Raw genomic sequence first — 27,164 nt, forward strand, 5'->3', positions numbered from 1 at the left:
ACTCAATTATCAAACATAAAGATCTAGTGGTTTGATCAAAACGACTTATGAATTGCCCGAAATGAAGTAAACTATTTATAACTGTTTTTCACCCATTTATGGGTTCACAAAGAGTTTTCAACAATGGGTGTTTTTTTACTCTTTTTGAGTTTTTAAATTCCCCCATTTTTTGACAGATCGGGACGCTATTCAACAATGGGTATTTTTTCACCCATTAAAGGGTATTCGCAAACCACCGTGAATGGACCAATGCACGAGTTCACTCGTTGACGTTTTAGCGGTGCCGTGTTATTTACGTGACCATGGAAACCAATGAATTCGGCACCGCTCAACCGTCAAATTAGTGAACTTGTGCATCGGTCCATGGACCTATGCACGAGTTCACTATTTGACGTTTTAGCGGTGCCGTGTTATTTATGTGGCCATGGTAACAAGTGAATTCGGCACGGATCACACGTCAAATTCGTAAACTCGTGCATCGGTCCATGCACGAGTTCACTAATTTGACGTCTAAGCGGTGCCGAATTCACTAGTTTCCATGGTGACATGAATAACACGGCACCACTAAAACGTCAAATAGTGAACGTGTGCATAGGTCCATTGGTCCAGTTAGTACCAATGCACGAGATCACCAATTTTATGTTTGAGTGGTGCCAAGTTCACTCGTTTCCATGGTCAATTAAAAATAGAGTCCTAAGGGCTTATTCATAAATTTCATAACGCTGAAGGAGGTGGGGTATATTCACAAATTTCATAACGCCGAAAATGGTCATTTTCGATACCCACCCATCCCCTCGTAACGCATTTTGTATGAATATTTTTCGAATTTTGTATGAGCTGTAACAACACTAGGACACCCACCAAACCCCTACAGCGTTATGAAATTTGCGAATGGGCCCGTGGGTGGGTATCCTAATAATGTTACGGTCTATACAAAATCAATAGAATATTAATAAAAAAAACGTTACAAGGGGGTGTGTGGGTGTCAAAAATTAAATTTTTTAGCGTAATGAAATATGTGAATGAACCCTTAAGCCCGGACCCAATTTTAGTACAAAACGCTCAATTTTAGGCCAAAAACACTTGTTTACTCAATTTATAATGCTTTTCGTTGGTTTTCAGCCAAACAAACATTTTTTTAAAGGTTTTGTCACACCCCTTGGCTTAAACTCAAATTTTGCGTGAATTTTGTTTTCCGTGTTTCTTCCAAATTGCCAGATAGGAACAACCCTTGTGATGTTTTTGTCAACTTAGCGAACGTCAAACATGATCAAAAGTGTCAAGGTTCATTTATGGAACCAATTTTTAAATTAAAGTTTAAATATGATATAGCCGTTATTTGAGCGAGAAAAAATGCTAAAGAAGTTGCAGTAACATGCTCCTTCTTGTTATTAAATAAAAACAAGATTTCATTAAACATTTTAGTTCCCTATTATTCATGGAAAGGGCCGATTCAAATATTAGATTCGAGTAACACATAATTTTCAATTGTTTATCGTCGAAAATCAATAGTTTTCTCCATTTGAGTGAAATGTTGTATAAATTTCTGACCGATTGGTGGGAAAATATTGAAAGTCTATTGATAAATGGCTGAGTTATTACCACTCAAAATCTAACATAATTTCGTGACGGTCTCAACATTTAAAATTTTCAATCGATCCTCAGTATGTTGCCGTAAGACGTAGTTAACGTCAGAAACTGTTTTGATTTGAAAAATTTTGATAACCACAGGTTTTGATTGGAATTTTTTCCATCTTCTATGAACGTATTCCCATACTGAAAAGAATACTTCAAGTCCAATTATGAAAGTTATCTAAGAATCAACATGGACATATGCATTTCTGACCTCACCCCCGATGACAATACTGACTAGTCCGCTGGATATGATACACCGCCTGGCTGTTGTTAAGTTACCAAAAACGCGCATTTGTCCAAAATTTAACGCGGCGAATGGTCCAGGAAAGAAATAACTACACCCACCAAACCCCTACAGCGTTATGAAATTTGCGAATGGGCCCGTGGGTGGGTATCCTCATAATGTTACGGTCTATACAAAATCAATAGAATATTAATAAAAAAAACGTTACAAGGGGGTGTGTGGGTGTCAAAAATTAAAATTTTTAGCGTAATTAAATATGTGAATGAACCCTTAAGCCCGGACCCAATTTTAGTACAAAACGCTCAATTTTAGGCCAAAAACACTTGTTTACTCAATTTATAATGCTTTTCGTTGGTTTTCAGCCAAACAAACATTTTTTTAAAGGTTTTGTCACACCCCTTGGCTTAAACTCAAATTTTGCGTGAATTTTGTTTTCCGTGTTTCTTCCAAATTGCCAGATAGGAACAACCCTTGTGATGTTTTTGTCAACTTAGTGAACGTCAAACATGATCAAAAGTGTCAAGGTTCATTTATGGAACCAATTTTTAAATTAAAGTTTAAATATGATATAGCCGTTATTTGAGCGGGAAAAAATGCTAAAGAAGTTGCAGTAACATGCTCCTTCTTGTTATTAAATAAAAACAAGATTTCATTAAACATTTTAGTTCCCTATTATTCATGGAAAGGGCCGATTCAAATATTAGATTCGAGTAACACCTAATTTTCAATTGTTTATCGTCGAAAATCAATAGTTTTCTCCATTTGAGTGAAATGTTGTATAAATTTCTGACCGATTGGTGGGAAAATATTGAAAGTCTATTGATAAATGGCTGAGTTATTACCACTCAAAATCTAACATAATTTCGTGATGGTCTCAACATTTAAAATTTTCAATCGATCCTCAGTATGTTGCCGTAAGACGTAGTTAACGTCAGAAACTGTTTTGATTTGAAAAATTTTGATAACCACAGGTTTTGAGTGGAATTTTTTCCATCTTCTATGAACGTATTCCCATACTGAAAAGAATACTTCAAGTCAAATTATGAAAGTTATCTAAGAATCAACATGGACATATGCATTTCTGACCTCACTCCCGATGACAATACTGACTAGTCCGCTGGATATGATACACCGCGCGGCTGTTGTTAAGTTACCAAAAACGCGCATTTGTCCAAAATTTAACGCGGCGAATGGTCCAGGAAAGAAATAACTACGTTTGATGAAACATCGCAACATTTTCGCCCAAAAACATAAAAAGGGAGAAAACCCATGGCTGTTTCTTTCCTCCGGGGAACGCATTTGAGTAAATGCGCTTATAATAAGAACCATTCATTACCAACAATCAAAGGGCCCATTCACAAATTTCATAACGCTGAAGGGGGTGCACCCATGGGTGGGTGTCTTACAAGTGTTACAGCTCATGCAAAATTTGTAAATTATTCATACAAAAAGCGTTACGAGGGGATGGGTGGGTGTCAAAAGTGACCATTTTTAGCGTTATGAAATTTGTGAATAAACCAAAAGGGTTTATTCATAAATTTCATAACGCCAAAAACGGTTCTTTTTGACACCCACCCATCCTCTCGTAACGCTTTTTGCAGAGTGGATCTAGATAAGAGTGGCGTCAATGTCAAAATTGGAACTGCGGCGAACTGTCATTTCCATACAAATCCGCGTTCCAATTGAGCAGGAGACCTGTCAAAACTGGAACATGACGTCACTCTTGTTTACAGGCACTCTAGCTTTTTGTATGAATATACTTCAAATTTTGTATGAGCTGTAACACCTCAAGGACCCCTTAGAGCGTTATTCAATCGAAAAATAAATCCATGAAAAAAGGCCTTCACACAACCCCCTGAAGAAAGCGCTAGTTCTTGAAGCCAGCCACCATCTGTGTGGCGCTGGTGCTGAGTAAACAAATTTTGGGCTTTGCCCTCATCAAACCCTGCGCGGAAGCATGAAAACCGGACGGAGTAAATGTTTTTGTTCTAAAAGCAGGTTGCTATGGTGGAATTGAAAAAAGGGAGACTTTGAGTACCACATCTAACAAACACATACTAGATGTTGGTAACAGCATTAGCAGCGACAATAGCGGTCTAATCTTTATATGTCTATTAGTACTACGCACTTAATACTAGAATGATAAGTGAAATGGAAATTTCGCATCCCAAAACTAGTGTGTCTCGTGCCTAAAACGGTATTTTTGGACGAGCTGTCAAATCAGCACCTTCTTCAGCACCAAATTTTTGGCTTCACTCCAGTTGTTCGTGGATGACCCCCGATTCAGTCCTGTGCCTTCAAAGGACTCCTGCCCCAGGGCCCCACATTTTTAAATCCGGCCCTGGTTGGAAGGCAGTTGTTGTCCAATTAACGAATCTCTGTGTTAACAATTTTAAGTATTTTGAGTCAACGAAACGCCTTCGATTTTGAGAAAATTAGATGTAATCCTATAAACTTTAAAAAATTTGGATGCTTTTTTTTTCACTATGCATCTGGCATCTCTGACATGCGCATACCTTCTTTCGTCAGTTTCAACTTTTCAAACGTCAAATTATTGCCGTTTCTCTTTTGTTCTAGTTTTTTTTGTATCTCTGTTATCGCTCATCATATTTATTTTTGTTCCATTTAAACGAATCGAAAAGAACAAAAAAAACCCTTCTTTCTTCGCGAACTGATTAAATCACGGTGCAAAAATTCGAGTTAAAACACCCCCTGATAGTGGGTCAATCGATTGATACCGCAAGAGGACAAGCTCTCCCACGGGGTCGACAGCCATGAACGATTGTTTTCGCGTTTTGGTAGATTACGCTACCAGATGCTTCAGCTGCCATGAAGATTCTTCCGCACAGGTAAGAATATTTAATTATGATGGTGCGCTTTAGCGATTTACGGATAATCGTTTGGTCTAGGGCAATGAACCGAACGAGCGAACACATCTGCTGGACAATCCGGTAAGCAATAGTCCCGCCGTCCGGAGGTCGGACAGCGAAGACCTCACACAGGAGTACCCAAACTCGGTACCGAAGAAGGACGACGTTTCGGCGCTGAACAAGATCATTCAGGATACGGCGGCGTAAGATGCGATTGTAGGATTGGTAATCATGATTTGATTGAATGGTTTGATATTCTTTTCAGGAATGTGATCGACGTTGCAGCAATGGACATTCACAACATCGAACCACACGAATACAACGATCGGGTGAAAATCTATTCACAGCGACTGGCACAACAGTGGAATACGGTGCAGCATCCGAATCATGTACACCATGTTGGTGAGTTTCCTTATATTTTACTAAACTTTACAATACATTTAGTACAAGAAAAGCGAATTCAGTACTGTACCATTCCATTCCACTAGAGTTTGTATATTCGCCTGAAGACAGCTAAAACGAGCATTCAATTTGAAATATTTAAAAAAAATATCTAGATCAGTGGCGCGGGAAGTGGGTAGGACAGGTAGGACATGTACTACGCACAAAATCACCTGGGTAGGACAGTCAAAGGTTTATCCTACCCACGATTCATCCTTATCTAGAAATAAATGAGAAAATTAGAACATCCTCACTGATAAAAACAAGTAGTTTTATCAATTTTTAAAATTTGTTGAATTGATTAGAAATTAATTCAAAAGTTATATAAATGTCCTTCATAATTTAATATTGATGATAACAAAAGTTGATTCAATGAAGAGACTTGGTCTCTATTTTACTGCAAGTTTCTAAAAGTCTCTATTTTAAGGGTCTCTAAAGTATCTATTTTAACCAAAATGGTGCTTGCCTTGAATCCTGCCGCAAAATTATAGAGACTCCAAAAAACCTTCAGAGACCATAACGGGTTCAACAGGCTGTTGAGAAAACAAATGTCTCAGATTTTTGAAAACGGTGTGTTTTTTATGAAACGCTGCAAGAATTCCTCCGCCTGTTCATGTGGATTTCTTCATGAATTCATCCAGAAATCCAAATTTCCTTGAGTGGTTCTTCGAACAAATCTATTTTATTCTAGGATTTTTTTCCATCATTTCATCCATTACTCCATGCAGTTGTTTTTTAAGTTTCTCTTAATTTTCACACCAGTTTTTATTACAGCAGTTTTTTCAGTAATTCCTGCACAAATTTTCATAGATATTCAGTTCAAAGTATTTCAAAAAATTAAAAAAAAAATCCTGAAGAATACTATCCCGAGATTTGATTGATTTATTTTCGATTGTATTCGCAAATTATCTAGGAAATTTTTCTAAAATTTCCTCAAGAGTCCAGGAGTTATTTCAGAGATCCTTGTTCATTAACGGTGACTTAGAAACTTTCACAAGTTTTCTCAGAAGTTATTTTAGAATTTTCTTTAGAAATACCTCCCGGATTTTTTTTCAGAAAAAAAAATTCTTAACATTTCCCTGGAGACATATAATGAATGAATTCATGAAAAAAAAAACTTTCAAGACTTACTTGAGAAAATTTTAAAGAACTACTGAAGGAATTTCTGGAGAAATTGTGGAAAGAATCTCTGGAGCAATTGCTAAAGTTATCCTTTGAGAAATCCCTTGTTTTCTTGTATAAATCCTCAACATTCCGGTCGTCGCGCGGTTTTCCACCGTCAAGACAAACACGCTGCTGCTGTGTACGAAATGCGAGATTTTTCCATAAGTGGTGTAAAAAATACAACAGCGCAACGACTGAAGTGTTAAAGACAATTTAAAAAGGAAGCCCTTGAAATTTCTTGAGAAGTTATTGATTGAATTTTAGAAGATGTTTTGAAGAAAATGTGGAATCTTGGAGGATATTCCAGGAAAATAGATGGATAAATCACTGGTTAAAATCTAGGAATTATGACTTTCTTCTCACAAAATTTGTGGACGATTACAGATGATTTCTGAAATAATCTTTGTTGAAATTCATTTCTATGGTTCTCATTGGGAAAATCCTAGGTGAATTCTTAAGGTATTCTAAACAAAATTCTTGGAGAAAATCCCTAGAAAATACGTGGAAAAATTCCTTTGGAGACAATCACTACATGAAAATGAGGAGGTTAGAAGCAAAGGGAGGTTAGTGACAAAAGCTAGTTTTGATAAAATCTACTTTAATTTTTTTTCAGGAATTTTTCATTCTATATAAATTGTTTTGGATAAAAACAAGTCAATCTTGAATTTTTGTTTTCTGTTCAGTGGAAAAATTGACTGATAATTTCGTTAGATTGCTTGGAAACAGCAGATTTTTTTAACTCAACTTAATTCCAAAACGATCAAAATGTCTCTTTGCGTTTGACCCCTCAAATATAGTAACTTTTTATTTCCGGTCTAGGGCTAAAAATATTTTGTAGCTCACTGTGCTCAAATTTTTTGCCAACGTTTGTCCTACCCATGGCTTCGAACGTGGACGCGCCTCTGATCTAGATCAATTAGAGAAGCGTATTCCAATAACAATTTTATTAGTTAGTTTTACACCAACTTGCACTGATTCAGCCATAGTGATGGTTTTGAACATTGCATCAATCATTCGATTCTATTGTTCAGTTCAAAAACCAGAGGAAGACATGTTGGGATTTTCCGTTGGTGAAGACTTGGCCACTATTTTAATGGTATTTTGAGTCTCAATTTTTCCAAAAACAAGCCCAGATTTTTCCTCTAATTCCTCCACTGATTTCTTCAGTATTTATTATAGCAGGAGTTCAGGGCTGATAGCAGGTCTCGTTTTGGACAAGAGGCTTGGTCACTATTTCGTTGTAAGTCTCCATAAAGTATTCGCTTGTGATGAATCCTGGTGCAACATTCTAGAGGCTCCAGAGACTCTTACGTGGCTATTCTCTATGATTTTCCTCAAATTCCTCGAAGAAAAGCTTCAGGAATTCTTTTAGTAGTTTCTGTAGAGATTTGCTTTGGAATACTCCTTCATGCATTCCTACGAAAATTCCTCAAGAAATTTCTAACAAATTCTACCGGGAATTCGTTAAAAAAAATTTCCAGATATTTTTCAAGGGACGTTTAGAGGAATTTGCTATAGGAAATGAAACGCAATGATTTGCAGTAATTTCCACAGAGCCACACATTTTTTTCCACTAAATAGTGCATCGATTTCTGTAGTAGTTACTCTGGCAGATATTCCAAAAATTCTAACAAGCATAATTCTAAGAAAATGAGAGTTTTTACCCAAATTCGATTAGGGATTTTTCATGAAACCCTACAAGAACTTTTCAATATTTTCCTACGTTGATTGTTCAGTCTTTCTTCCCCCTGTTTTCATATGGATTCTTTAATTCATTCATGCACGGTATGTCTCAAAAAAAGCACTTGAGTGTATTCTACGAGTGGCGTGAGGTGAGTATTGTCGACTGGAGTGAAGTGACTCTTCATTTGATTTTCACGGCGAGTCACTTCACTCAAGTCGAGAATTGTCACCTCGTTATACGAGATCAACAATTCTCACCTCACGTCACTCGTAGAATAAACCCAACTGAAATTCCTTCAAAGTTTAAAAAAATCAATTTGTGGCTTCACGCCAGCATTACAGCAATAATTACTTACTTACTTATAGTTTTATTGAGATCTTAGACAGTTTACAATTCATGTTACATTTAGTTTTTGACTGAGATGGGTTGACCTAACAGCAGTGACGTAGAACTAAGCAAAATATACTGACATTTAAATTCCTTAATGGTAGTCAATCTTTAGGAAGGAAAATTTAGAAAGAAAAAACCTTCGTAATTGCAATAGGTGAGTGACAGTTAGAGGAAAAAAAAGGATGAATCTAGTAGTAAAAAAAAAACAATATCACAGCTCTACTCTACTAGTTCTTCTAGCAAGGGGTTTTCCGAGGTACTGCAACCGATGAGGAATTTGGGAAGAAGCCGTTGGAACCAATCGTCGATTAGTTCGATACCAGCTTGCTCATGCAGATCATCAGTGGGGTGCAAATAGTCCAAGTTCATCATCATTTTGAGAACTCGATTCTGTTTCCGTTGAATCTTTGTGCGATGAGATTGGGAACAGGTGTGCCATGCTTGGAAAGCGTAGGTTAAAGTTGGTCGAAACACAGTTTTGTACAGAAGTAGCTTAGTACGAACATCGAGGGCAGATCGTCGGTTGACCAGTGAATACAAGGCTTTTGTTAGCTTGTCACACTTTTTTAGACTGTTGGAGACATGTTGAGCAAAGGTCAATTTTCGGTCCAGCGAAGCACCGAGGTACTGAACAACTTCTGACCAGGGAATAGACTGTCCATTGGCTCTGATTTCGCGTTGCGGAAGGTTTCGAGGACTGCGTTTCCTCGAGAAAAATATGGCCTGAGTTTTGGTAGCATTGGCTTTAATTTTCCACTGCCGCTGGTACGCTTCCAGTGACTGTTGAGCTTGTTGCAGTTTTTCCACCACTACTGAAGCGTCCCGATGAGATGCCACAAAGCCTGTGTCGTCGGCAAACAGATAATACTGGACATCCGCTATCATAACCATATCCGCTGTGAATATGTTATATAGAATCGGACTAAGTACTGCTCCTTGAGGCACGCCGTAGGGTATTTGTTTCCTTTCAGAAACCTCGCCATCGACAGCAACATGAAACGATCGGTCTTTGAGAAACGAACGTACTATTTTGGTAGTAGCGATAGGGAAATTGCCTCGATTCATTTTGTGGAGGATAGCTGCCTGCCACACAGAGTCGTATGCTTTTTCCACGTCAAGGAGTATCATTCCAGATGATTTACCTTGAGTGAAACCAAATCGAACCTGCTTAACTAGTCGCACCAATTGATGACACGTAGAGTGCCCTTTTTTAAATCCAAATTGCTCGTTTGGTATAATCCTAGAGACATCTAAATGTGCCTCGATGCGAATCAGAATAAATCGTTCCAGAAGTTTGCTGAGACAGGAAAGGAGACTGATCGGACGATAGTTTGAGGGAAGTGTCGCATCTTTGTTAGGCTTCGGGATGGCAATAATAACGGCGTGCTTCCAACGAGATGGGAAGTAACATAATTTCAGGCATGCCGAGAACAGTCTAGCCAATAGGACAATGCCTATCCGAGGAAGATTTTTCAGCATAACATTCCTTATCTGATCTTGACCTGGGGCTTTCTTGTTTTTTAGGTTGCGAATTTGCCTTTGTACGTCCTTTGGACGAACAAGCCAGGAATTGTCGGAAGCAGGATCAGCTTGGTCTAGGAATTCCAGAGTTCGATTGACGTCTTCTGTGGTTTGCGGATCACTTTCCATTGAGTTCGAATGGAATTTGGAGAAACTATCAGCAAGCACTTTAGCCTTCAGTGCTGGAGATGCAACAATTGTTGAATTATCACGGAGTGGCGGGCTGTACTTACAGTTGTTCCGCAATGCTTTAGTTATTTTCCACAGTTGATTGCTTCCATGTTCCATCGTTTGGAGAGTTTCTCTGAATTTGCGGGATCGAACCTGGTTACATTCCTCAGCGATTCTAGAGTTGAGCGAATGCACAATTTGCTTGTAGATGGGATCTCTTGTCCGCATCCACTGGCGACGCCGGCGGTTTCGTAGTGCGATAAGCAATCGAGTGCTCTCAGGAACAGTCGGTGTGTCATAAGCGCGGATGTTAACTAGGGGAACTGCAACGTTCTCAGCTTCCAACAGTGTTTGTGTAAGCTGATCTATCGCTCGGTCGATGTCAGCTACGCTATTTAGAGCAGCATAGGACGGGTCTAGCAGGTCCAACTTCGAATTAACTACGCGTTGAAACTTTGACCAGTCAGCACGTTTGTAGCACCGTATTGAGTTCACGGATTCAGTTGGCTCGGTGTTGAGGTGAATATCGAATGTGACTGGCAGATGGTCAGATGACAACTCGTTGTGAGCTATTGGTTTGGTCATGTTAACCATATTATTGGACACGACAAGATCTAAAGTTGATGGTCTGCCTCGACCGGTAGGGTGAAAAGTGAACGTGTCTGGATAATGTATATGAAAGTTGCACTGCGCTACCACGCTTTGAAGAATGTTTCCTGCTTTGTTAGCCTTTATGCAATTCCATTTCCGGTGTCTTGCATTCAAATCACCAACCACAAACAACGGCTCGTTACTCCTCATCATGTTCCTCAAGTCGATGCGGTATTGGTTCCAATCGGACGATGTTCTTACTCCCGCAAAATAGGCCGCAATGAAGCGAACGTTGATTCCGTTTTCCGTAGGTATGGAGATGCCGGTACATTCCACAGATTTTGTGGTTATATTCAGCGTGACAAACTTGATATCTCGCCGGACGGCGATTAGTACACCTCCCCCTCGCTCGTTTTCGCTGGAGCGTCGATCGAGTCGAATGCAGTTGTACCTTGGGTGGAAAAACGACGACGTAGGGCGTAGCCAGGTCTCGGTGACAATACCAACATCGATATGGAACCGATCGAGGAAATCGAAGAACTCTATTTTCTTGTTTGCTACAGACCTGCTGTTCCAGTTGACCACTCGTAAGGTTTGTAAATTAGACATGATATACATACTTGACCATCAGCTCCGAAAGAGCCATAAATTGCTGTTCTTTGTTGCGACATCCTTTTAGACGAGCGAACAAGTCTCTAGCTAAGCACATGAACTCAGTGAGAGTGAAGAGATCGTTGGTGTGTGCTGCTGACGCTTCATTTTCGGAGCTTGTTAGCACTTCCGAGTAGGAACGGAATGGTCGAGGATTTTGATGGAGCAATCTTGTTGGTTCACTGGTCGACTCTCCATTCAGCGATGGCCAGTTCGCAGACGTAGGTACGAAAGCTTGTTTGCTGGGTTTGCGCTGATGCTGATTGTTCTTCGTTGCTTCACGGCGTTGAAGATAGTTTTTTCTGGCGACACAACCGAGATAGTTAGCGGTGTGGTTGCCACTGCAATTTGCGCAACGTATTTTCGAACGAGTGGCAGCTGGATCTACCTTGCTTAAATCTGCTTTTACAGGAAGCGAGCATGAGGCTGAGAGATGTTTTTCCCCACACTTGACACAGAGTGGAGAGACATGACAGTTTTGCATTCCGTGTCCGAAACGTTGACATCGGAAACATTGCACTGCATCGGAAGTTTTTCGAGTGAAGTATCTCCACTTGACAACGATACTAAATAGTGTTTTCACCCTTTGTAGCTCCGACAGCCTGACCTTGCCTTTCTCGAAGTACAGCAGATAAAGCGTACTAACTTCGGGACCAATTTTCTTTTGCCAGAAGGTTTTGATATCTTTGGCATACACGTTGTTTGCTTCGAGTTCTTCCTTCAGCTGCTGAGTGGTGTAATCCGGAAGGCCGGACAAAATTATCTTCACTGGTTGGTTTTCTGCTGCAGTGTAGGTGAAAAATTCGACGCTAGATTCCTTTAGTGTTGAGATGATTTTCGGATGGTGGATTTGGCCCTCTTGGTTACCACTGATGGATAGTTGAACGCCGGACTTAATCGCCTTCATGTGATACACATGCTGGGGAATATTGCCGATGTTGAGTAGTTCGCGAACTTCCTTGGTGCCCTTGTTGACAATAGAAATAGGAGGAAATCGTCTCCTTTTTCCTTGTGATTGAGAACTGTTTCCCGAATTTGTTGGCAGCTCCTGCGATTCCATGTCGGTGGTTCCATCTAACAGGCTGAACTCGTTTGAAATTGGAACGTTTGCTACTGGTTGGGACAAGCATTCCGGGTGACGGTGTGAGGTATCCGTTTTTTGCCGTTTTGCACCTTGAGTGTCCGAGGTTATGTCGCGCGCGGGTACTTTGTAATTACGGCGAATCATCACGTAGGAAGAACCGGACGATCCACCTTCATTTGCCCCGGCATTGTCCAGTTTTCTGGATGCCACTTTCACAACGTAACGCGAGAGTGATTGACTAAACAATCGATAATTGTTGAAAATTTAAGAGCGTTCCGATAGCTAGTAGGTACGGTTTGACAGTTGTTTGTTTTGTTCCAGCAATAATTACATTGCTACACAATTTTGTCAGGTATTCCATTAGATGTGTTTCAAGGAATTCCTTCAGAAAAATCTACAGGGCTTTATCAAGGGGTTCAATTGATATTTTTTTCATATAATTATCTTTGTAAGGATTTTTCAAGGAGTTATTTCAGAAATCCTTGCAAGTGTTTATCAGGATGTTTGTTCATCAGGAAGTTTGTTTGAAGATTTTTTCAGGACATTTCAGAGCTATCTAGATGTTATCAGGAATTTCTTGAGAAATTTGTGACAGAATCTTAGCAGGAATTGCTGAAAAAAATCATGGTGGAATAACTGGAGTCATTTTTAGGATAATCATTAAACAAGTGTAATTCCTACATATATTTTTATGATGCTAGCCTACAGTGAATAGTGTTCAAAGTTCTAAACTAGACTTTAGATATGAAAGAGAACTAATCATTCTGAAGCAGTTCGCCAGACGTACACGGAAGATATGTATATTCCCAAACAACTGTATGTCATCGAAATCTTAACCAATTTCATCTTAACTCTCTAATACACAAATTTTTATTTTCGATCTAAATATCATTTTTCGTTATCTAAAATCGTTCTAAACACGTTTTGGGCAATGATTTTTTTTTAATTTGCAAATTTATGAATATTGATTTTTGAATTTTTATATTTCTTATTTTTGAACATTCCTATCCTTTTTCATTTTTTCTTGAAGCCTCTTCTGATTACTGATTTTTGGCAATAATAAAAATTCAAGTTACGCTACTTTTGAAAATATTAAATATTTATTTTTTTTTCTGGAGCATATTTTATTTTCCGTGTAACTAACGGAAAAACAGGTTTGAACTTTTTTTAATACCACCAGGTTCTTCTTCTATGATAGGTTGATTGTAGAAAAATATTAAAGATACGTTTTTCTATATTACACGTTCAATTAATCCCAGGCATTTGTAGGTTATATAATAATACAATTTTTCAAACATTTTTCAAAAATACAAAAAAGTTTCAGAAGTCATGAAAAACTTCCCTTATATGCGTGTTATGAGCCAAGGTTTAATCCAAAAATAAAATCATTTTGATTTTCGTGCTGATGCCAAAAAATAAACGAAATTGCAAAGTGTACCCCATCTAAAGGCGGGGTTGGGTGTTAGAGAGTTAACAGGTCCTATTTGCAAAGTACGTCCCAGTTCTTCAATTTGGCGATTGCCTTACAATTTTCAACATGTTATGTCCTTGACTGTAACAAGAAAATAGTAACCATTATATTGAAAGTTTTTTTTTTAATTTTCAAGACACTGCTCGTTTACAGAGAAGAGGTTAGGCAAGCAAATAATCTATACTTTCAAATAGACAATTATTGTCTATATAAAATATAGTTTTCCTTGTCCCTTTGTTCCTCGAGAGGAGATAATTTCACATTCATGTTTTGATAGACCATAGCTATTAGATTATTTTGTATTAAGTATTGCATCCTGTTTAACAGTTTTGCTGAAATTTGATATCAACCACCATTAGAACTTTAATAAACTTGTATCTCTGCTCACAGTTTCGAATATTCTTCTTCTTCTTGGCATTAACATCCTCACTTGGACAGAGCCTGCTGCTCAGCTTAGTGTTCTTATGAGCACTTTCTTTGCCAAAGTTACCATTTTCGCATTCGTATATCGTGTGGCAGGTACGATTATACTTTATGCCCAGGGAAGTCAAGGAAATTTCCATTACGAAAAGATCCTGGATCGACCGGGAATCGAACCCAGACACCTTCAGCATGGCTTTGCTTTGTAGCCGCGGACTCTAACCACTCGGCTAAACAAAGGCCCCTTCGATCGGTACCTAGTGGTCCCAGCAACAAGAATCACAGATCTAGGCAATTGTAGGCCCGAAATCAATCTGAGTTGGATATGGTATAAGATTGTTGGTTTATTTCACAGAGTCCTACTGTAAATCCAAAAGATAAGTCATACTCCATTGGATTTTCAAAGATTCCTCGGGAAACGTTTCAGGAATCCTTTCAGTGAATCTTCCGAAAAATTCCTTCAGAAATATGTTCATGGACACACCTAGGAGTTCCAACGATGATATTTTCAGTAGGGGTTCTCTCACCATTTCCTCTAGAGATTCATCAACTTCCTATTTCTCCCAAAGATTCCTAGAACATCTTATGCCAAATTTTCAAGTAAATCGTGACGCGAGTACATAGACCCGAGCATATTGTTTGGAAGTTTTTCCAATGATTGTTCAAGTAATTTCTATTTTAAATGTTACAGAATCTAGATAATCCTCCAAGACTTTTATCACTTATGCATCACGGATTATTGTACAAGTTGTCCTTTTCAGGAGTTCATCAGATATTTTCAAGAAATTTCATCAGAAAGTTTACTATAGCAGGGTGACCAGCGAACCGGGAAATATGCGGGAATGTCATATCACCGGGAGAAAACCGGGAAATATACGGGAATTCCAATTACTACCGGGAAAATGCTTCATTTTGGTGTATGGCCTAGAAGTAGGGTGATCAAAGTATTTTGGACAGGCCGTTAGGCGTATATAATTTGGCCATTTACGACAAAATCAAATGGAAATGCCCAAATTATATACGCGTAATGCTCGGTCCAAAATAAATAAAACACCCTACCTTGGCCGTGTCCTTGTAACTGGAAAAATAGTTTGCTTGACACTTGTTTAAGGTTTTCAAGTAAAATTAGCTGATTTCATCCTAGATTTTATTGATATCATAAACGTATATCAAGACACTATAATCAACATTAATTGTTAGGTTTCAACTGGATATGTCTTTTTTGAATCAGGTATAGGGAGCTGGTTCCTATTCTTGACACTTTTGATCAATTTCACGAGTTGTTTTTGAAAATCTACTGAGCTTATATTCGGCCGCAATGTGCGTCGTTTTGAACGGCTTCTTATTGCAAAGTTTCGGGCAGCCTCGGGCTGAATTTCCCCATAATGAAGAGTCAATCAATCAGTTTCAGACAGTCCGGCCGAGAAAAAAAATCATGCCAAGTGTCCAAGTAGTTCTTTCCCATATAATGTTTTTTACGCATTTTTCTGCAACTTATCAGGAATTTTTTAAATTAGGTGTTAGTAAATTTCTTTGCTAGTGATGTTCTTGTGCAAATATTTAATTTCAGCGAGTAATTTTCAATCATTTTCTACAGTTGCTATTCTGCCCTTCTACGCCTACATGTCCCATGTTCTATGTAAACCATATGGACCGCTGGACACCTATGCGGAGAACGGCAGTATTCATGTGGAAAACTGTAGCGTGAAACATTGTGTTTACTTATAAGTAAGAAAGCTGACTCAATTCCAGCCTCCTCTACGCCCGCTGAACGTTCCGCTTCCAAATAAAAATCCCTTGATTGGGATGCGGACCACCCAACCGTGTAGAATAAGTAGTTAATTAGCAAGTTATTGAGAGATTCTTAAATGGATACCGTTTGAAGCGACTCTGATATTCAAAACCGTTTTGAAAAGTTCTACTTTTCAGCACCGAAAAGAGTGCTGATTCTTTCGATAGGAAAAGTAGGATATTATGTCGTTCATCCTGTAGATGAAAAGTAGGATGATATGCAACGGAAAAAAATGATTTGGAGTTCAATTTACCCCTTGGTAATACAAAAATAAGCCTACATGCACTGAGCTATAACACTTGAAGAACAACATGTTGAAAAGAATTCATTAAAATCGATTGTTTGAAAACCCAAAAAACGGCAAACATCTAATTCTGCATGTCAGAATGTTACAATTTTCTGATAACCTGTATTTTTTTAAATAAGGTTTTTTACCTTTATTTATATTTATTATTTACGACCGTGAATTTTTTTGAAATACCGGGAAATAACCGGGAGAAAACCGGGAATTTGAAATCAGAAATTCACTGGCCACCCTGCTATAGGGTTGCCTTCAGAAAAATCTTCCAAATGTTTTTGTTTTTCTACAATTATATTAAAAAAATTGGAAGAATTCCCAACAACATTTCTTGAATCTGGGAAGTTCGAGCAAAACGCAAGCAAATCGAATAAAAGTAAAGAACAAAACTTCACAAAACATCTTCAGATATAATCTCCGATAAAAACACATCTAACACTTCTAAAAACTTGTTTCCGCAGAACATTTGCACGTGGCGTAGCACCGCCGAATCAAATTTTCACCAGAAAATTGAGGAAAAAAAAGAACGCGGGCGAGGTAAACGTGATACAAAATTCAAAACACAGCCGCCCGCGCGCATGGCTTGCTGCGATCTCCATTTTTCCATTCATATGGACTTTTAATAAAAATATTAGTAGTAGAACGCAAGTAGCGCTGTTGTCACAAAACTGATTTTAATTATTCTTACCTTTAATTATGGTTTTTCATTGTTTGTTCAATGCCTTGTCGTTGTTTATGTTTTTATAATCAATTTGACACTTTGATGCCCGGTACTCAGGCTGTCAGTTCGTGGCAAACTAGATGTTGGTAACACGAGCAGCAGCGACATTAGCATTCTTAGGTTAATGCTTCTACTGGACTTCTTCAAGAATTCAATCACGATTTCTCCCAGGAATTGCAACATAAATCTTGGAAATCAACTCTTCCAGAGAATGAAATCGAGTGCTTGCGGATGTCTTTAAAGGGAGATTTATAACCGATTTTGTGGAATCTCGTAGCAGATACGCTATTGAGGGAACTCAATAATAGCGGTTTTCCAACTTATGGATTTGCCGAGGGCTATCTAGCTTTGATAGTTGGTATGTGCATTAGCCTGGGACACGGTTATATGAAAAATTTAGATTCTCGCTCCAGTCCACTTTTTGGATTGCATTTAGGTCCCATAACAACTGTGCAAAATTTCAGCTCGATCGGAGAAACTATATATTTGCGCCAGCCGTTCAAAGTTTGTATGGGATTTACTATGGGAAAACTTAGTTTTGCAAAGAAAATTCGCCAGAGGCCGCCCATTGACCTCTATAAGAATTCTGAACACAGATCTCGATAGGTATTTCTACGATGAACAACATTGCCGAAGACCGCAAAGCAATCCGATGCTTATGTAAAAAGTTATTAAGGATAGACTATTCGGAAATTTTGCCCGATTTTGTTTTTATTGTTATTCCTTTACGTGTTAATCAACGTCGCGTTGCCAATAGGTTTTCATTGAATAACTTTTTACACAAGTGTCGGATTGTTTCGCAGTCTTCGGCAATATTCTTCATCGTGAAAATACCTATCGAGGTCTGTGTTCAGAATTTTTATAAAGATCAATGGGCGACCTCTGGCGATTTTTCTTTGCAAAAGTAAGTTTTCCCATAGTAAATCCCATACAAACTTTGAACGGCTGGCGCAAATATATAGTTTCTCCGATCGAGCTGAAATTTTGCACAGTTGTTATGGGACCTAAATGCAATCCAAAAAGTGGACTGGAGCGAGAATCTAAATTTTGTCCCTCACTAATGTGCATAAGCACCCTATTCGACCTGATGCAAAGTGCTCTTCGAGAGTTGGTGTTGCCAATATGGCCCGAATGAAACATCTATTGTTCTTTTTACGGAAAGACGAAACCGCGTGAGATTAGTGTAACTGATCAGGTAAAGTATGTCGGAGTCATTTTAGATTCCAAACTTTCCTGGACACCTCACATTGAATTCAGAGTCAAAGAGGCTTGTATGGCCTTTGGTCAGTGCTGGCGAACCATTGGTTAAACTTGAGGCCTCAATCCCAAGTATATCAAATGGATTTACACAACAGTTGTTCGACCGATATTGGCATATGGATGTCTTGTGTGGTGTCAAAAGGGCGAAGTGAGAACAAATCAATCAACTTTGGGCCATCTCTAAGGGATGTGCTTGATGGCGATGTCTCATGCGTTCTCTACGACTCCCAGAGCAGCGCTCAAGGCTCTTTTCGACGTTGTGCCACTACACATGCATCTTAAACAAGAAGCACTTTCTTGCTTTTATCGTTTATGGGTACTAGAGAAAAATACAGTGAACATTTTACACGCATTTTTTTTTTGTTTTCACTTTTGGTGAACTGAGGCAAAATTGTCGTTGCTCCAAGAGTTCTCTTTTAACTATCTTTATAGGAAATTTTCCACAAAATTCTTTTCACGGTAATGCTTAAACTGATGGTTGAGCTAATGTGTATTCTTGTGTACAAAGGCGGAATCAGTTTCACCTACTTGGTAGAAACTGCACCTTCAGCCTGAATCTTCAGGACATTCTGGAGTCGGCCATCTGATACTTAATGCCTGAAGATATACACCGCCTAAAATCTTCAATATGATATTTTAATCCGAAAAAAAAACAATGATTAGACATTGATCACATATCTCGATTTTTTCAGGGCTCTTAAAGGACATTGCGAATCCGGAGTCGGTATTAGCGTCAGCAGCCATCGCGCCAGCAGATTTGAGCATGGTGAGTATTTCGCTTAGTATTATCTTAAACTTTCCAAACCAATCCTAACGTTTGTCTTTCCCAACTTCATGCAGATCCGTGACATGGTTCAGAAGGCGAACGTGGCAGTCGGGGAGATCAAAGTGAATCACACAGAGAATCTGGTGGTGCCTTTTAGGATTCCATAATATCACGCCATAAGGCGGCATCTGTAAAAAAAAAAATGAAAATCTTGAAGGATAACACCCGCGAAAAACTAGGGTTGGATGCCGCAGCAATTTGTTTCTTCTTTTTCAATTCCCTATCCCTGCAATGATATGCGTTGAAAAGTTTAAATTTATGTTACTTTCGCATAGTGCAAAAGCATAGTTTATTCTACATTTTATCCGTGTCGAAAGTTTAGTTACGTTTTCTATTTTTCTGTTAAGTTAACTGGCTACTCTTCAGTGTAGTAGATAGATCAAGATTCAACAGTGTAAAAATGTTTCCATAGAGCTTTCTTCTTCGGGCAAACGGAAATCCTTCGCGGTCTGGAATTTAAGTGTCGTGTGCTCGAGAAAGTGTCCTGTAGCTTCCCCGAAACAAAACGCAAAATGTACGAGCAAAAGTGCTGGCCTGTAATTATAAAAGGATGATTATTCGTAAAAATATATAAGCTTTGTATGAAAGTGAACTGGTGTTTTCATTTTTCTCTTTTATCACAGGAACGGAAAGCACATCCAAAAGTATGCATTTTGAAAGAAAAAAAGTGAAACACGAAGGAAAGGGTGAAGTCGCATGACTTATGGCAGATAATTAATTTTGTTAGTCGTTGAATGTCTGTCTTTATTGCAGAAAGTTCGCTGCCATTTCGCTATGTGGCTGGACAATCAAGACAATGACAGGGATGCAAATTAAGTTAGTTGTAATTACTGTTCTTCCAAGGATTATTTCGATCTACTGCTGTCGAGTGAAATGATGTTGAAAAAATAAACATGACGAATAACAATTACCCTTTATTAAATAAAGACTAAGTTACTAAACCTAATAAAAAACGAAAGAAACAACGCGAACAAAGTCATCGATAAATTCCAGTGAACGATTATCGTAAACAAAGATACAACGGTATGCCTTTGTAGTTCGACAAACCTGGTCGGGAATTCCCGCCATTCCTATTCATCGTATTGTTCTAAGCTTACAACATATTCCTTCCCGTTTCCTTCATAAATACAACCAGATGGTGGTTGCCTTAGAGAAGATGTGCAGAAGATTCGCAATAAAAGGACATCGCTATACTCGTTGGTATGCAGTCAGCAAAGGCATGTCGAAAAAGGGTTGCGAACCCTTACGATGCGTATGGCGGTAAAAATTTCCTTTGCTGCTTTCTGTGTTGTCAGGTTGTTTTTCTTTTCAAAAGTTTTTTTTCCTGTGCTAAATCCTCTCTTTCCCATGGAAGCACATGTGATGTACTGATTTTCGACGAACGCTAACTAAACAGAATTGAAAAAAAAAACAATTATTTTTTCACAGTGATTTGGGATCATTCAGCTTGTTTGCAACACATTTTTTTCAAACACTTTTGGAAAAGTCATTTTGATAGTTGAAGTATCGAACAATGCTGTGTGAAAAAAGGCTTATATATCGCACATATGTGAGAAAAATGTATAACTAAGTATTGTGATGTGATTGTACAACAATTATTGTTCTGAAACAACTAAATCAAATTTTTTTCCGAAAAAACTAATGCGATCAAAATATATATCCAGACAAGAAGTGTAAGATCCTTTTTTGTGCCTTTTTTTTCATTTTGCCAATTTGGAGAGAGTAGCTAATTGAAATTAATTACTACCTAAGATTCATACCATATTCCACTCTAATCTGGGTCATTTGCCCTAAAGCCATTTGGCATAAAGGACATTTGGAATAATGGTCATTTAGCATAACAGTTTTTCATTAAGTACAGGCATCTTTTGAAAGAAGGGATATAATACTGGTTATGCCAAATGGCTATGTCAAATATCCGTTATGCCAAATGACCATTTTGTTAAACGACCTTTTAAATTAGGAAATAAAAATCTCTAAAGCTAAAACTCATCGGGTCTTTAACCCAAGGAGTATTTCTTTTGCACTTCTTTTGAAAAGCGGACGACACCTCTGTCTAGCACAAAAACAATAGACTGTACGTGAACCAATAGCCATCCCAACGGTAAGAATACCAAACATTTAAAACATAAACCTACGTGCAGCTAGAGGGAACCAAAAGAGGACAAAGTACGTTTCCTGTGTTTGTGATGTACATACACACAGCTAAATACCGGAATGGTGCGCGCCCGATCATCATCCTCGTCGGGGTGAATGTCGTTGCTGCGAGATATGAATAAGTACTATCTATAATAGTTATATGTAGGCACCCTACCTACCTACTGTTTGCATTTATGTTAGCCGTTGGCAAATTTATGATACGATGCCACATGGAAATGGGACACAGCAGAAGATGGTTGTCCGCTTCAACGGCTGTTAAACTGTTAAACAAGCGTGGAGCATACGCCTTGACACAGTTCCAAGCAGTGAGAAATGAAAGCGCCTTCCGGTTGTTTGGTATTGTTTTTTTTTTCGAGATTTTTTCCTCTGTTCATGCTACCAACTCCTAGCTATCATGTTTTAGGTTTGATTTGTATTAATCGTGTATTGTTCCGGACGGGCAGTTATATTCTATTTTAGTACAGTGCTTTTGTTTTGAATTGCGCTTGAGAAGCGTTTTGACCCCTTCAAGAGAGGTCAAGCAACTTCAATTGAATTATTTGAGGGTATTTAGTTTTTAACGTAATAAACTGAACTAGCATTAATTTTTCCGATTTTTTTATTGACTTGGAAGTATTTTTAAAACACGTTCGAACTTAATATGAAAATGATTTTAGAATCATCTCTCGACAAATTTTACGCCGGAATGAGTTGATTGTGGCCTTATGTGAATCGTAATGGCATTTTGCCATTACATATTCTGAAATCTATTAACTCATTGAAAAAAAAGAACAAAAAAAAATAAAATGAAAACAGATATTGACGCAATATCTTTTTTTTAACAATTCAGATCAATTCTTTATCTGTACACAGTTGTCATGGAAAGGATATTGGGTTAGTGGGAATGTGGTGTCTTCGGCAAAATTTTCATTATTTCATTATTCTATTTTGAGATTTAAGATTTTGCCACTAGGCGGCGCTAGTGACATGCTAGTTTTTTGCAGATTTCTCAGCATCCGGTTCACTTAGAAAGATGGCGTTTTCGGCGAAGTTGTTCAGTAGCTCAGAAGCAATCTTTGTTGGAGCCAAAACAGTCGAGATTTAGCCAGCAGGCAGCGGTAGTTAGCATGAATCGTTTTTTGCAGATATTTCAGGATCCTGACTGCTTTAGAACGCGACGTCTTTGGTAGAAATCTACACATATTTGGTCGGTGTTCAGACAAACTGGTTTAAGTGCATTTTAATGGTTTCAGGAAAACCTACCCCAAGCGTTGAAAATGTAAAAATATATGTATTATTTGCTGTGATAATGGAACTTAACAATTTGATGATACACCTGCTTCAAAATATCGTCGAAAAAATCAGAAATAATGCAGTTCTGAACGTATCTTTAGAACGCCAAAATATCATTTAGTCCTGTCTGTCTGAACACCGACCATTTGTCCCGTGGTCCATAGGGATTGCGTAGAACATGGGACAAGTAGGTGTAGAAGGCCAGTTACGTTGGTTATAAACTATCATTATTTTAGCCAATAGATTTGAAAAAACAAAAGTTTTATGCCCAATAATGCCGCCTGGTGGCAAAATTTGAATCATCCGGAAGAATGATAGTGCTTGACTTACTGAATAACTTTGCCGAATCTTTCTAAGTTATTCGCAAATGAAAAGTTTTGGCGGCCTTAGCACCGCCTGCTGGTAAAATTTTAATTTAACTGGCTCGAACAATGAGCCCTTCTCTAAGTTAACAACTTTATCGAAGACATCATCTTTCTAAGTGGTCAGTATCCTGAGATAACAAAAGTTTCACTAGCGCCGCCTGGTGGCAAAATCTCGAATGTCTTAGCGACTGAACAACTTCGCCGAAGACCTTTAATACTAATTTCGCTCGACTTCGAGCACTCGACACTGAAGAAGTCTGTAAGTCGCAGACGGAATAGGCCTATCTGTATGAATATGAAACTGATTTTCAAAAAAGACTAGCATTCTCTATTGCACTAAATAAAAAAGCGTGCAAGAAACAACGAAATTATAAGCCTCGGCATTTCAATTGTTAACAAGATATGCTTAAAAAGGATACTGGTAGCACTGGCTTCTGTATCGTCAAGGTTATCGACTGAAACACACCGGGCAGTCTTAGTTGAGCTGTCACGTCCTGCCTTAGTTTTTCCGTTAATAATTAATTAATTCGGAGGTTGCCAATCATATGAACATTTGTGTTTCGGCCGACTGTATATCATGCAACTCTTCCTTTAACTTTAGTAGACATTCGTTATATTCAAAATTCACTGGTTTCTGCATATAACACACCCATATAATTGGCTCGTTTTATATTAATCGAGCAGTGTTGCCATCTATTACCAGAATATGGAAACATAAATGGCCATTTTGGAAAGTTCTCAATCGATGCTTCAACTTTGCCGAATATCTCGGATCAGTATTTCCAAATCTAGATGTTGCATTCTTCAAAAACATAATTATGACCCTGATTTTTTTTTACGACCCTCATATAAAAAGAAGTTGGGGTGTATTAGCTTTGAAAAAAAGGGCAAAAGAAAAAATGTATGGAAAAATCGCTTCAAATCCTTTATGTGCATAACTTTTACTGAGATTTCATTATTTCAATGAATAAGTAGTTTTTCTTTCACACTGCTAGGTAATCCACAAAACATTTTACAAAATAGTCTTATGTTACACACTCAAATCATTTAACTGATAACTAGTTGTTATTTTCTAAAAGTTTCAATATGAATTGTTGTTTCCTCGACCCAAAAATGGTATAATCGACGGGCTTACGTTAAGTTAACATAAAAAAAAAATACTAATAAGCGCGTTTGTACCAGGGATAGAGGCAATATTAACGGGTTGTTCGCGCGCACTTTACGGTGTTTCGGACACTGCACTAACAAATCCGTATTTACATTTAAAACACTTAAAAGTTTATTGAAACGAAAGAACTACACAACACTTTATTTCACGCGAACACTAAACAGTAATTTATTGCCGTCTAATACGGCCGCAAGGCGATGTACAAATCGCGACGGTTTATTTTCAACTACCAGCTGATTGCTGGCTGGCTGGCGATCGAGAAGCGATCGTAAGGGAATTATACATAACGTAAATACAAACGTACACAAAACAATAGGGACGGCCTGACCAGATTCATTTTTTGTAAACACGGCCCGCAGTAAAAGGTGTTCTTCCCGGTGGAAGAAGCAGCGTGACGTCATTGTAAATTAGTTCATCTGGTCACTCACGATTCCCGTCGGGCAACAGTGGTAGATTGTTTTTTGGCTTCAACACGGGTTAAGGAATAAAAAATCGCAAAAAATAAGCATTTTTTACGTATCTGAATACGTCATTCGAAAGCTTTTCTATTCTATTTCACGTAAAAATAATCTTAGAAAGATAAAATCATTGAATCTTTCAAAAAAGCATTTCCTTCATTACTGGAACATGTTTCATTAATAGTGGTATTTGCTAACCTCTGTTGCTATAATAGTGGTTTACATTGATTTCCCATTGAAAATCACTATTATAGGAACGCCCCACTTTTACTGGTGCAAAGGAGCAAAAAAGTTAAAAATTTCCAATTGTTTTTTACTATTTCCTTACTAATTTCCACTTTTTTTTTATACACATTCCTATTATTTTAACAAGAACCATATTAGAAAAATACATATAGAAATAAAAATTGCCTATAACACCCTTAAAACCGCACTACCACTATTATTGGGACACACACTACTACTGGATCACCGACCCTACAAAACATTTTATATATAAAGATGCGCTTCGATATACTAAGAAACCTCTCTTAACCAACTATACCGCATAAAAAACGTTGATTTTTTAGGCGATGATCAAAAAGCGCACGAAATCGACAAGACAAAACACAGTGCTATTCCTTGCCTTCCTCTAGGTAAAGGGTGTCTACGATGAAATTGCCATACTATAAAATTGCTCTAACTTTTTAACCGTTGGGTAGAATTTGATGACAATGTGGGTGGATTTAGTTCATAGTGCATTATTTACATCCTGGAAGTTTTAAAGTCCTGTGAAAAAACTCGCGGAAAAGGAGTCGATAGAACAGCTCGTGCGTGATAAAATCTTGCGCATTCATCACGAGAACAAAGAGATCCGCATCGATCCATCGCTAAAACGTTGGGAATCGCGAATTCCACGGTGTCGCGAGTGATTAAGCGGTTCGAGGAACGATTGACCACCGATCGGAAGCCCAGAAGCCAAATGTCCGTTATGCCAAATGACCCTTTATTTCCATATAGTTCAAAATTATGCCAAATGACCGTTATGCCAAATGGCTGTTATGCCAAATGTCTTTTATACCAAATGGCGTTATGCCAAATGACCTTATGCCAAATGACCCAGACCCACTTCAAACAGATCCCCGGCAACCTGTCTTTCACGGCCAAGGATAAGTTCAGCGTTTCGGAGCATGTCCGCACTCAGAAGATGTCCAATTTGCGAAGAAATTCCTGGTTTGGCAAGCCATCTGCATGTGCGGGAAGCGGAGTGCACCTTTCGTGACCTAGGATACGATGAACGGACAGGTGTACATGAAAGAGTGCCTCCAGAAGCGGCTGCTTCCTCTCCTGAAGGCCCACAACGTCTCAACAATCTTCTGGCCGGATTTGGCCTCATGTCACTACTCCAAGGACGTGCTGAAGTGGTATGCGGACAATAAGGTCAATTTCGTGCCGAAAATGTTCAACCCTCCCAACACTCCGGAGCTCCGCCCCATCGAGAAGTACTGGGCGATTATGAAACAGCACCTTCTTAAACAACCTAAGGTAGTGAAGACAGTCGATGAACTGAAGCATATATGGGTGTATATGCAAAAAAAGGTTGATTCACAGGTTGTGCAGAATCTGATGGCCGGGGCCAAGGTGCGGGCATTTGCGTATGGACTGTAAATAAAATACGAGTAAAATGGGAAAATGAAGTTTAATAGTTATTTATTCATTGGATGGAAACTCGAATTTTGCGAACCAATTTTGTGTGTGGCAATTTCATCGTGGACACCCTTTATGTGATGTAAATCTAGAATTCATCACTCAAAATAATCCAAACGTTATTGTTACGTGACTTTTCACGTAGCTCTTACGTTAATCATAGGTAGCCCAGAATGAACGCATGAACTTTTGCCATTCCACCGGCGCAACACGTAAGAGATACGTAGATTTTCCGGTAGCCTTTACGGAGCGTTTCAAAAGGACCTGAATGGTTTTGCATTAAAGTTAATTAGAATAAAGACCAACCTTATCTCTAATAGGCTTTGGAAGAAAACTAATTCCCAATTAGAAAATGTAAACAAACCTAAAAGATTGTGATATTTTTATATTCAATCTGAGCATTGTGAATCCTGTTTCCCAAATGTTGTGAGTTTGTTCTGTTTTGTTGTAGCCTTCGCGTGCTATAATTGATAGAGGTTATAAATCAGGTATAAAATATGAAGTAATGCAGGGATTCTTCAGTATTCAAAGCATATTTACCTTAAAATCAATTTAACACAGGGTTTAAAGTTCTGCAGCTTCTGAAGTTCTTCAAAAATCAAGCGGGCGCCATCTTAGGATTTGCGCTCAACACCGAATGTACGTACAATATGCAGATGTCAAAATGAACTTAGGCACCTACGTGAATTTCACGTAAGTGCGATAGGTAACCTCAGTAACAATTATAAATCGGTATACCGATGCGCTATTTGATGGTTATGAATGGCTTAGTGATCTTTATCTTAGTCAGGTGAAGTGGAGGCAAAATTAATTTGGAATGA

General features: G+C 38.3%; 1 protein-coding gene across 1 annotated transcript; it reads left to right on the plus strand.

Moving 5' to 3' along the window:
• Positions 1 to 4,455: 4,455 nt before the first annotated feature.
• Positions 4,456 to 19,826, plus strand: LOC5563671 (ragulator complex protein LAMTOR1). Its single transcript, XM_001647914.2, has 5 exons — positions 4,456 to 4,728; positions 4,789 to 4,952; positions 5,015 to 5,151; positions 19,101 to 19,174; positions 19,249 to 19,826. Exons 1-5 carry the CDS (start codon positions 4,654 to 4,656, stop codon positions 19,339 to 19,341), a joined length of 543 nt encoding a protein of 180 aa, XP_001647964.1. The 5' UTR covers positions 4,456 to 4,653; the 3' UTR covers positions 19,342 to 19,826.
• The last annotated feature ends 7,338 nt before the right edge of the window (positions 19,827 to 27,164 follow it).

This window comes from Aedes aegypti, chromosome 3, assembly GCF_002204515.2.
Source record: "Aedes aegypti strain LVP_AGWG chromosome 3, AaegL5.0 Primary Assembly, whole genome shotgun sequence".
NCBI classification, from domain to species: domain Eukaryota; kingdom Metazoa; phylum Arthropoda; class Insecta; order Diptera; family Culicidae; genus Aedes; species Aedes aegypti.

Excerpts from the sequence above, each read along its gene's own strand:
- LOC5563671 (XM_001647914.2), top strand. The coding sequence starts at position 4,654 with ATGAACGATTGTTTTCGCGTTTTGGTAGATTACGCTACCAGATGCTTC. Across the intron at positions 4,729-4,788 it reads ATGAAGATTCTTCCGCACAG|GGCAATGAACCGAACGAGCG; the intron begins GTAAGAATATTT and ends CGTTTGGTCTAG. Across the intron at positions 5,152-19,100 it reads GAATCATGTACACCATGTTG|GGCTCTTAAAGGACATTGCG; the intron begins GTGAGTTTCCTT and ends CGATTTTTTCAG.